This window comes from Pelodiscus sinensis, chromosome 1 (assembly GCF_049634645.1).
Source record: "Pelodiscus sinensis isolate JC-2024 chromosome 1, ASM4963464v1, whole genome shotgun sequence".
Lineage (NCBI taxonomy): Eukaryota > Metazoa > Chordata > Testudines > Trionychidae > Pelodiscus > Pelodiscus sinensis.
Window position 1 is genome coordinate 108,041,183 of NC_134711.1, and position 12,763 is coordinate 108,053,945.

Sequence of the window (12,763 nt, forward strand, 5' to 3'; positions counted from 1 at the left end):
TTGAAACCTTCTGTTATTTGAGGTCATACTGTATCAATTCAGCAATTTGTTAAAACTATAGAATTGGGATTCTGATGCATGAAAGTGAATTATCAGCAATCGCAGTCTGGGTGTAGTAAACAAAATTAAACAAATGCAAACCGCAAAATGCTAAGGTAACTAGATAGGGAGGTTGGGTTAGCCTGCTTACTGAAAGTATGTATATGGAGTTAAAGTGGCAACTTGCTTACAGGCTCTGGCCATACTGGGGCCTTCTAGGTAGTCTTACATGGCTCGGTGGACATGGGGAAGTCAGTGGATGTTATATACCTTGACTTTAGCAAGGCTTTTGATACGATCTCCCACAATATTCTTGCCAGCAAGTTAAGGGATTGTGGATTGGATAAATGGACGGTAAGATGGATAGAAAGATGGTTGCAAGGCCGGGCCCAGCGGGTAGTGATCAATGGCTCGATGTCAGGATGGCGGTCTGTTTCTAGCGGGAGTGCCCCAAAGTTCGGTTCTAGGACCGGTTTTGTTCAATATCTTTATTAATGATCTGGATGAGGGGATGGATTGCACCCTCAGCAAGTTTGCGGATGACACTAAGCTGGGGGGAGGTAGATACGCTTAAGGGCGCAGAGAGGGTACAGAATGACTTAGACAAATTGGAGGATTGGGCCACAAGAAATCTGATGAGGTTCAACAAGGACAAGTGTAGAGTCCTGCACTTGGGACGGAAGAATCCTAAGCATAGTTACAAGCTGGGGACCAACCGGTTAAGTAGTAGTTCTGCAGAAAAGGACCTGGGGGTTACAGTGGATGAGAAGCTAGATATGAGTCAACAGTGTCCCCTTGTAACCAAGAAGGCTAATGGCATATTAGGTTGCATTAAGAGGAGCATTGCCAGCAGATCCAGAGATGTCATCATTCCCCTTTATTCAGCTTTGGTGAGGCCGCATCTGGAGTATTGTGTCCAGTTCTGGCCTCCCCGCTACAAAAAGGATGTGGACGCATTGGAGATGGTCCAGTGGAGGGCGACCAAAATGATTAGGGGGCTGGAGCATATGACCTATGAGGAGAGGCTGAGGGTCCTGGATCTGTTTAGTCTGCAGAAGCGAAGAGTGAGGGGGGATTTGATAGCAGCCTTCAACTTCCTGAAGGGAGGTTCCAAAGAGGATGGAGAGAGGCTGTTCTCAGTAGTGACAGATGGCAGAACAAGGAGCAATGGTCTCAAGTTGTGGTGGGAGAGGTCCAGATTGGATATTAGGAAAAACTATTTTACTAGGAGGGTGGTGAAGCACTGGAATGGGTTACCTAGGGAAGTAGTGGAGTCTTCACCCCTAGAGATGTTTAAGTCTCGGCTTGACAAAGCCCTGGCCGGGTTGATTTAGTTGGAACTGGTCCTGCCTAGAGCAGGGGGCTGGACTTGATGACCTTCTGAGGTCTCTTCCAGTTCTATGATTACAGTAGAAGGCCAAGCTGAGGTTTGGTATTTCATAGATAGCTAGTTCTATCAACTCAAAATCTAATAGGTGACTTTTCTCTTGTGACATTTTAAAGAACTGCAGATAGTGTCTCAAGTCTGTCAGCAGGACCAGGCCAATGCAGCTGTCGAAAAGACAGCATGAAATATTTGAGTCATAGCTGTTGCTCTTTGCCCTGGCCAAGGAGGAGAATGATCAGTGCATCGGAAAAGGCTGGGCGGGAATGGTGAATCTCTTTCCAAAAACCTGCTTGCAGCTTCCATAGCTTACAGTTCTGCAGCCCAGAGAGTGCTGACACTCTGTTGTGGAACAGTACTATTCCAGAGCATCCAGTACACTGAAACTGGCCCCTTAAATGTCATAGACTCCAGATACTAGAATCAGTACTGTATATTAGTTATTGTTATACATTTACAGAAGAGTGAAAAACCTAAAAAAAGAATCTGGTGTATATTAACTTTTATCCTGTTCTTTTTCTTCAGGTATTTGAAAAGGTTTAAAGTGATGAAAATCAAAGTACTACGAAGTTGGTGCCGTCAGATATTGAAGGGCTTGCAGTTTCTACACACACGTACTCCTCCCATTATTCACCGGGACCTAAAATGTGACAACATTTTCATCACTGGCCCCACTGGATCAGTCAAGATAGGAGACCTGGGTCTGGCAACCCTGAAACGAGCTTCCTTTGCCAAGAGTGTGATAGGTGAGCCTCTATTGTTTTTGGAAGCTGGTAGATCCAGTCCACTTACTTGGAAACTTTGCTGTCCCAGCAGAAGTTTCACTCTAGTAATCTTTTTAAAATACATGATCAGAGCTCAGAAAAGTAGTGCTGGTTTTGCTTCTGAGTTGTGGGGATCGTTCTGCTATACTGATTAAATATCTTTTGTTGCAGGGTTTTGGTATTTGTGCTCTTAGTATTTTGATACAATCTGTGGAAGCATTTTGAGAATATAGACTTATTACCTTGCCCCCAGGGTTAAGATGAACACTGTTGATAAAACCATGGTAGTTGGATTATGGACTATTAAACTGATTTAAATTTCAAATTGTGTTTATTGCCAATTTGTTTGGGTGCACACAAAGGGATTTTGGTGACATACCTCTCCCTTTCTATCAATAATCTATCTTGATACCGATGTTAGCATCTAGCCACATATCCAAATTTGCTAGGTTGTCAATCTAACTTTGTAGAGGACTCTATTTTAGTTGGAGCTAGTTTGTATCTGACACCATTGGATAGCCTAGAAAATTGGTTACATCAGCTTTTGTTCTGATAGTCTGAATACAATGCAGACAAATAAGGGAGCAAGGTGATCTGTCTTAATATACTGCTAACACCGATATAATGAGAGTATAGTTTATTAAAATACTGCAAGTGACTACTGCTGAATGGTCCTATACTTATTCTTCTATATACACTGATACAAGTTTGCAGATGTTTTGCACACTGTCACTATTAAAATGTTTCCTGCTTCCTGACCGTGGTTGATCATTGACAGAAGTGGAAAAGAATGCGATGACAATATATAAAATGTCCTTTAAAAACACACACTTGCCATGTGTTAATTGAAGCTCTAGGAGAAAACTTATATCACTCGATGTTCTTGCTAATAATTGTTAGCCAGTGGCTAATTGGATATTATTGACTTCTGGATTTTTGGCTATGGGGAAAGATTAAGGAAGTTATGTTGACTGATTTTCAAACAGTCTTAAATCTGGTTAGTTTTCAGGAAATAATTGCTTAAAGTCTTGCATCTCTGGCTTGGAGAAACCCTGGTCATACAGTGCAGTCTTTTCACTTGTGTGGAATGCGCTGTGATTGGGGCTTTAGGGGTAGTGCATCTTCTGCAAACAGTTTAAATTGGGACTTGTTGAATCTCTCACACTGTACCTATAACTCAATCTCTCTGTATTTCTAAGTATTTTGCCTGTAGGATGTTCCTCACTATTGCCTGTATCTGCAGTAGGCCTATATACTGCAGGTGAGAAGGTAAGTATGTGAAGAAAAGGGCTCTGGTGAGTGGCCTTTGCAGAAAATTACTTTTATTCAATCCATATGAAGCTTTATATTTGTAGTGACCGGGTTTTTCATTGCAAGGCCTTTTCTGAACAGTTCTGCTTCAAAAAGTAGATGGAGAGTTTCATGTCAGAGACTAGCTGTGGGCTCTTACCAATACTACTTTTTTGCAGCAAAGGGCAGATGGGTATATTGAAATAAGTCTCATTGCCTCCTTTCTTAAAGGGAGGAAAGGTAAGTGTGTCTAACACTCTCTGGTATTTGGTTTGCAGTCTCGCTAGTCTTTTACTTTTTCTCCATTTGTCTTCAATTTGATCTTCATCTCTTGACCCAATTTTTATCATAGCGTTTCCCATTTTTGCCCTTCCGTTGAGTAACATGTGGAAAGCAGTCTGCATATGGAAAATCTCTTCTCACTTCTTACAAAGGCCTTGCAGTGGGATATCCATAGGATACATTGATGCAACAGTGACTAAGGGTTTCCTCCCTCTTCTTTTTGCCTCCACTTTCTCTTCTCTCACAGGTCTGCCCATCCGCTTCCCTCTGCGGTGAGTAACGCCAGCAGCCTCTGCTCGCTTTGAGACATTTAGAGTCTGAATCGTTCTTTTAATTTAAGGTACCCCAGAGTTCATGGCACCCGAGATGTATGAGGAGAAATACGATGAATCCGTTGATGTATATGCTTTTGGCATGTGTATGCTTGAGATGGCCACGTCTGAATATCCTTATTCTGAGTGCCAAAATGCTGCGCAGATCTACCGTCGAGTGACCAGTGTAAGTCTCCCATGCCTCTCTGCTGATTCAAGAGCTGGTGCTACCACTAACAAAGGAAGATGGATAGCTTCATAGTTCAAGAAGCAAAGGCAAGCCTTGACACATCTTGCCAAGTTAGTTTGCGTAGTCCAACCTATGGAAAAGCTAGGAATGTCTGAATAGTGTTCAAAGGAAAATCACGGGACTTAAGATCTTATTCCTAATAACGTATTAATACACAGAGTCTGATATCCTACTTTCCGGCAAAACTATCTAGCAAGATACTATATTAAAGTAAAACTCACTCCAAGATCATAGGGTATTTTCTGACCTATTAAAATTTTGTGCTTGGAAGGGCTGTCTGAAACTTCAGTCTCTGGAATAAATAAATTCTATTATAAATCTCGGGGACTCTGGATTAACTGACTGCCAATGCAGATCTTCATATGTTTGAGTTTTTGTAAGTTAATAGTTTACTGCATCTTAAATGCTTTGGTTTCTTTGCTGTTGGGTGACTTTCTATAGTTGCAAATATAAAAAACTTTGTGATTAGCAGGTGAGTGTTTCATTTCATTCTGTGGTTAAAGGTGCCAAATGGAGTGCTTGTAAAGGTGTTACTAGCTGGACAAAAGTGTGGAGGTTTTGTTTGTCTCAAACATTCAGATGGTGATATGAATAGCACTGCCAGCCTTGGCACCAAATCAAGACTGTAATGTTGATTAGTTGAAAAGATAGGCCTTCAACTTAAATTGGGGTCTCATGGGTAACGTTAAGTATGATGTTGTAAAATAGTGGAAGGCCTCTTAATGAGGATAACAATGCTGTCTTGCAGCGTGCTGGATAAGCAATTAGCCTTCAGACCTAAATATTCAGAAAAATAAGAATGGGGTGATTATAGTAACACTTAGAATTGGAATTTCTGTCATCTACAATTTGGTGTTTTAAAAAAATATTAGCTTCCAGTTGGAAGTAGAGATCCTTGTTGTTTGGTTTGCCAACAGATCATTTCCTTCATCTATTGGTGGGAACCCAACAAGCTTGCTCATGGCTACTTGTTAACCTTGTGATGTGGTTTTAGAGATGAGCAAGGAGTTGTGAATGAACTGCTTACCTCTGGATAAAACATCAATACAGTCCATGCTCCTAATACCTCACAATCTAAAGGGTAAATAATGAGAAGAACAAATTGAGTGGGAAAGAGAAATAATGTGCATTATTTTTTGCTGGAGCAATTGGGACATCTATCCTACCTGAAGTACCTGAGATTTTTAGAGCCCTTCCAATTGGCCTGCTTTCTGTTTGGCTTGTCATCTGGTCTGTAGGTGTTAATGAATGTTGTGTAGCAGCAACCCTCCAGTGAGAGGGCTTTGTGTCCTTATTTGAAGGATTGGCTTATTTGGGTGTACTCGGAAAATGTGCCAATCAAGCCAATTCAGGAGATAGTAGAGTTGTTTGATTTATTTGGTCTTGCAGCAATTGGGGAGGTGAAAAAAGTACCTTTTTACTACATTCTCTTCGGTCTCAGCCACACAGCCTCAGATGTGAGTGAGCCTGTGAATGAAAAGGGCTTCTAGATGACCTGCTCAGTGCAGTGAACTTGGCTCCTAAGGGAGAAAGCTGCACATAAACACCCTCCAAGTGTACCGATTAGTATAGGAACATAGGTGTTACTGCTGTATCCACAATATTGCATTTATTTCTGAACCACCTGAGTTGCTTTTTTGTACCCTCTTGCTAAGGGAGCTCTGACCTTTTCATTCTCTTGGGTGGAGGCAATTGTTAGTAAGGCCCTCCATGTTTTGTGAGTAGTTACCAAAGGCAAATACAGCAGCATATCCCCACAAATGGGGAATTCCTCTGGGAGACCAGACCACCAGGTAATTCAGTACCAAGTACTCTTTATCAGCAATACCCAAGTTCTACAGGCTAAAACATTGCAGCACTGATGTGGGATGAATTTTTACCAGTCTTAGGAATTCCTGCTGGGCATCACAACTCCTCTGACACTTGTGTAAGGCTTTTATTTTTGCTAGCAATGCTGACAGGCAGAACTGAGTGCGCGACTTCTACCACTCTAAGACTGTCTATGCTACAAAGCTTTTCCAGGATACCAGAGGTATCCCGGAAAAGCTATGCTGCATCCAAGGAACATGTCCGCTTTTTTGGAATAATTTCCAAAAAAGTAGATGTGTTCTTTCGCCATCCCCATAATCCCCATTGTATGAGGAAGAAGGGATGTTCCGAAAGAGGAGGTTTTTCCGAAATGTGGCCCTGTTCCCCCAAAAAACCCAGGAAAAGACTCGCAAATTGCAGTCTAGCCTAAGTGGTCTCAGTGCCACTGCATGACACAGTGAACCATACCCAGAAGATGTGTGTTACACTAGCGCTGGTTGAACTAGCACTGATAAGTCTACCTAAGATGGAAATTACACCTTGCACTCCAATCAGAAATCTCTAAGAAAACTGCTTGAAATGGGACTTCATTAATCCTAATTACCTGGTGATGGTGGAGTTGTTAGGCAGACATGCTAATGCTCACCCCTTATGTCAAGATTTTCCAAAGCAAAACCAGGTGCTCTGGGTCTCTACCTGGTTTATAACAGAGCACTTCTGTAGGAGTTTAGGATTTGCATTTCGGTGGCCCAAACCATGCTGTACCCCTGAAATTCCCCTGTTGCTTTGTTACCACAAGTTTGTTTTTTTAAACCTTCTAATATAAAGACAAAGGATTTCCTGCTTAAGTTTCTGGCCCTGCTTAAGTTTTTGGGAGAGCTCTCTGTTCTTTCTGGTCTTCGTTCATCTTTAATGTTTTGTAATGACAAGGTGGCTCTGCACATCTGTCCTAGTTTTTACCAGAAGCCCTGTCCCCATTTCAGCTGACCATGATATCTCCTGTGGAGTTAGTCCCAAGAAGGGAAAAGTCTGCTGCTACCATTGGACTTGAAGAGCAGCCCTCTGATAGATCAGAAATATTCAAGAGAATGGACAGTCATTTTTTCCTTCTTTTAGGGTTCTAAGAGAGGTCTCAAGCAACCAGATTAATCACAGATAATTTGATGCGGTCAAATTCTAGGTTTACAAACCCTGAATTTCACTGGCCAGTGTAAGTTAAAGCTCAGTCGGCCAGAGCCATGGCCATCATTTGGGTTGGAGAACGGACATGTAGACAAGTTTTGTAAAGCTGTAACCTGGTGTTCCCTGTGTCCAACTGTTTTCACCATGTACAAATTATTCAGGTGTTGTGGACTGCATCCCTCGGTTGCAGTGAATTTAGATCAGGGCTTCCCTAAGAAGAAAGTTTCTTGGGGAGTAGCTGAAGGGATTGGAGGATTCTGCTTTTCTCCAGCTCCTTTGCCTTCAATATTCTTCTTAAAGTTGAGCCTGGAATTTCTTGTTCTCTTTGCTCAGTGTAGGTTCTCTTTTTAGTGCTTTCTACAATCTAGTGTGTGTCTGTCAGACTGATGTACAGCAACTCATGTTACTGTTTGCTGATTAATTTGCTTTCTGTGGCCTAGTTGAGACAGGGCCACCACCTTTCTTTTTTTACCAGGCTCAGAGAGGTAGAATGGGCAGTTGGCAAGAATCACTTCTGAAAAGTGGAACAGGGGGCACCTGACCTGACACATCCTTGCTTGCCTAGCATATCAGGGCAAGTGAGGAGGAGAAACCAAACTGAGCACAAAAAGCAAATTAGCTGGCAAGTGGGAATGTAACACTTACCCGGTAGTCCAGATCACTTCAGATGGTGTTTGTCTAACTGGTTTGGACAAATGTGAATATTCAGAGGAAACTTGACCAGAAACCCAAACTGTATCCAGGCTACTGTTAGTTTCTCCGTTAACGTGTGCTTCTGGGTGAATACAAGCATTCTTACTTTGATCTTTCAGAATAGCTTTCTGGCTTTGCTTCTCTTTGTCTGAGTTAGATACTCTTTTAGGAATGAGATCTAAGAATGCTAAGAAAAGAACAAGTGTTCTGCTTGTGTGGCAGCCTTGTCAATAATGCTTCTATGCCAGACTAGTGGCTGCTTGTCTTTTTTTAAACACCTCCTGCTTTTCCAGATCCCAATTGTGAGGTAATGAAAGATTTTTTACATGCTAAAATGTCTGACTGGGTAGGCCCTTATGACCTCTCCACAATAACTTATTTCAGCAATGTGGTTCTCCTGTTTTTGCACCCACATGTGGCATCCCTATTAGCTAAATCTCCATCATATTTTGATCATTATTCTGGGCCTCTGCATGCCACTCACTTATCCCCCATGCTGTATGCAAGATGGATTTAACTGAACCCAATTTATGACCGTCAATATGTTGTGCCCAGAATATTACTGAACTAACAACTTTTTTTATCCTCCCCCCCCCCCCCAAAGTTATTTTAAGATTGGAGGAAAAGAAAATGGACACATGGCTGCCTCTTGTAGGCCTAAAACTAGCTGCTCATGTGACATTGATTTCACCTTCAAAACTACTTATTGCATGCCTTAAAAATTCCTGGCTGAGAACTTTCAGATACTCCTTTAGATAGAGCTATAGCCAGTCAGCTGGATAATCGAGGAAGCAGTGTTATCTTCCAAGATCTAGGGAAGTGTATGTATATCCTTCTGAAATTTTTTTAGCAATTACTCTGTACCCAGTAAGGTGTGATGTGTGCACCACACTGTTGCTGAGGAGACTAGGTCCAGCATTGTGGAAGAATGCCCTGTTAAGATTGTGGGGTGGGAGAAAACAGTGTTGTCATACGTTACATGAGATACAACTTTCACACAGTTCTGTACTGTTGACATCCTTTCCAATTTCTCTTTGGGAAGATCTGGAATTGGAATGGGAATGGTGTGTCATTACTGAGCTACTTTGGGGGAGGAGGGAGAGAGGGTTGCCAGGTGTCTGGTTTTGAACTGGACAGTCCAGTATTTGAGCTTTCTGTTTGGGAAACAAATTGAGAAAATATAAATGAGAAAATATAAATGTCTGGTATTTTCTAAATAAGATGTAATGTAGATTGTGATGTAATGTTAAGTGTCTGGTATTTTTGTTGAAACCATCTGGCAACTCTAGGGGGAGAGAGAGATGAGTGAAGTAACTTGGATAGTACCTTTTTGTATTTGACCAAGAAATTGTCAGGGAAGTCACCTTAATGGAAATTAAAATTCAGTTAACAACTTAAAATAAGTTCTATTGTTGCTTTGTGCCATATAGACAGTGAGAATTAAGGATGGAAGAAGTAGGAGTAGAACTAGCTAAGAGACTAACTTGTGATCCTGTTGCACAGAAGATACAGGAAAATGTCACCTTTTTAAGAAGTGTACACTGATTTTTTTCCTTCATACAAACATTTTTCCTTCATATACATTATATAGAAGCTGCAATAATTTTACAAAGGTTTAAAGATCAGGAAAAGTAACTTGTAAGTTTAAAAAATGGACTTAGCAAGTTTAAGGCTTAATTTCTCAACTAATTTTTAATTTGTGCAACTTGGTTCAGTGCAAAGAGTAACCCACATGCTACTTCAGAGGGGAGCACTTCTCCTGGAGCTAGAATTGTCAGCATGCCAGCTTTCTATATCTTCTGTTGAAGTCTTCGCAAAATCTGGATCCAAAGTATTGTTGAGAGAGTTTTAGCAGACTGTGTCTGTGAAAACTTGCAGCTGCTTGGAGGATTCAGTTACTTGTCAAAGGACACTCTGTCCTTGCTCCCTGTATTGCATTGTTCACCTTGAAAATTTGTATGCCATCAGGTAAGTGTTTTTTATGTATTTGTCATCACATGGCCATTTTGTATACTCCAGGTTTCATTAAATTAGGCAGTGTTTTTCATCTCTAAGTGACCGTATGAATTTGGAAAGTTTCAGTATTCCATGTGGGATGCCAAGGGGATGGTTGTGTAAGACTCTATTACATTTTTATTGACAGCCTGTTCAAATGTTCATCACCAACTTGAAATGAAATAAATCTGGTTTAAAGACCTGAGAATTCATGCTTTAGGATCCAATGAAAGAGTACTCTATGTATAGAAGATAGGGAGCTTGTTCTGGTCTAAGCCATGGGTTCTTGGTGCTGTAACAGCTGATTGGAGAAGGACCATTGAAGGAGGGGCAGAAATGAAAAGTAGGTCATTCCTCTGATAGGTGGAGAGCAGCACAGCTCCTTGACTTTGTGTTTAATATTGTCAATTGGAACTGAACAGCCTAGTTTTTCTAACATTTGTCCATTTTCTCTAGATAGAAGAACATTCCCTAAATACGCCCCATTCTAGTGAAATCAATTCTGGGTAGTAGAAATGCGGACTTGTCCCTGTGCTACACACTAGCCGTGAAACTGATAGTGTGACTCATGTTTAAAATGAGTTGGACAAACATGGTTTGGCTGTACAGTAAACTTCCGATAATCCGGCACCTTTAGGACCCAGGGGGTGCTGGATTATCAGATATGCTGGACTATCAGAAGGGGGTGCTATGAGGGGTCTGGAGTGGGGTGGAAGGGGATGCCACTCCAGAGCCCTCAGAGCCCCCCCTTACGATAGTCCGGCTCTGCCCCAGGCGTCCCTGATTCAGCTGCTGCTGATCTATTTCAGCAGCGGCTGAATCGGGGACCCCTGGGGCAGAGCAGGTGGGGTCCTGCCGGGTTGGTCCTGCAGCGCTGTCCTTTGGCGCTGCGGGACCAACCCGGCAGCACTCCAGCTGCTCTGCCCCAGGCGTCACCAAGAGCAGCTGGGGTGCTGCCGGGTTGGTCCCGCAGCCCCGAGGGGCAGCGCTACGAGACCAAGCCGGCAGCACCCCAGCTGCTCTGCTCCCCCGATTGAGCTGCTGGTCAGTTTCAGCAGCAGCTGAATGGGGGAAGCCTGTCCGGCTGCTCCAGCACTTCCGGGTTCCTGATGGTGCCGGACCATCAGGAGTCCCGGAGCATTGGATGCCGGACTAATGGAGTTTTACTGTACTAACTTCAGACAGGCAGAAATGTGAAGCATTTTACAACCAAATTTTAAAATAGTTGTGGATGGTGTAAATGGTGAACCAAACAAATGGGTTAAGCAGTTTTAAGGCTATTAACTTGACAGATGCTTCTTGACTGTTCAGGGCTTTCAAATCCAGTCCCGAGTGGTGGTGGTTTTGAGGTGCTTGCTGAGTGGAGAATAAAATGGACGGCCTACCATTATATTAAAAGGTGCTTTATGGAGCAGATGGCAAGTACACAGTTACATGCTGCCTTGCTGTGTTTTAGTCTCAGCTATATCCTTTTTCGTTATTGTGTATAGTATCCCATGGGCTAATCAAGATACGTGCCTTCTCAAATGCACAAGTAACATAGTCTGTAGCCCAGAAAACTTCCCATCAGTAGAGTGCCTGAGGTGGGGAGAAGGGAGCAGGAGTCAACATTTCTGGGACTATTCAAAGTTGGTAGCGAACTCCCTTCCCCCTCAAATCTGCTACTGGCACAACTATCCATATTGCATTATAGGGGTAAATGGAGAGAATCTACCTATTATGGGAGAAGTGAGAAGGCCTTCTCATTCATACATTGGAGGGAAAGAATACTCCCTGAAGATGTGTTGGGGAGGAAAAGGGCCACCAGCTCCTTGAATTTGATTCTTTACTGGAAAAACAACTGTAAAAGCAGTCTTAGAGATCTGTGTGCTTACTCCAGTTGTCCAGTTTACAAGTTAAAATGTTTTATCAGTGCCAGGCCTGAAATGAAGCATGAGGTGAAAGATTCAACTTGGTCTGTTTCCAGCTCATGTACTGCAACCACACTAGGTTGTGGGGACCAATTTTGCCCTTTGTTACACTGGTGCAGAACTACCAAAAATTACAGCAGCTAAAGCTGTGCTACAATTCTCATATACCAGATAAAGTGCTTCCTTGCACAGGAGAGCCTAAATTTTGGAGCTTGGCTATAATCACCTAATGTGCGGGAAAGTAAAACAGAGGGGCTTTGGATTGTGCAACGTAAATGAAGTCTAAAACTAAAGGCTAAAGTGCACCAGTATAGATGTCTAAAGCAAGATTCCAAAGCCTGTATTAAAGCACCTTTAAAGAAGTGGCCTGTTCTTCAGAATGCTGAATATTTGTGGGTGTCCAAAATCAGGCTTTTTTGAGGTAAGAGGCTTTTAGGCACCCTGCTGAGAAAATTATGATAAGCTGTGCAGCTCTTATGTCTTCATATCCTCACACTGGTGCAGTCCTGATGTCTTTACTGTGGCTGCACAGATTTAAGCTGGGACAGTATTTTGACCTTGAAGTAGGAAGATAATGGTGTGAGCCTGAAGGAAAGGCAGTTTCTCTTCCAAAGCTGCTTCCTTTGCAACGTTAATAGATATAAGTAATTAAATTGTGTTTTACTTATATCACCAGAGAGTAGTCAAAAGGAACAGAATGACTGGCTTAAACTTTTAAAAACAGTTCTGAATTCAGTATCATAATCCTTAAATGCACAGGTTGGGCCACAGACTTAATGTAATTGCTCCTGCCTCATTCCAAGAATGCAATTAAATGTACCAACAGAATAGCCTTCAGTGAACACTCACAGCTC

General features: G+C 42.2%; 1 protein-coding gene across 12 annotated transcripts in view; it reads left to right on the plus strand.

Moving 5' to 3' along the window:
• Positions 1–12,763, plus strand: part of WNK1 (WNK lysine deficient protein kinase 1) — a 167,715-nt gene that overhangs the window by 62,111 nt on the left and 92,841 nt on the right. For all 12 annotated transcript variants that reach the window (XM_075940997.1, XM_075940982.1, XM_075940987.1 and 9 more), the window contains exons 3-4: positions 1,949–2,169; positions 4,100–4,257. In XM_075940997.1, coding sequence (XP_075797112.1) covers positions 1,949–2,169; positions 4,100–4,257 — 379 coding nt within the window. The remainder of the gene's footprint in view (positions 1–1,948; positions 2,170–4,099; positions 4,258–12,763) is intronic.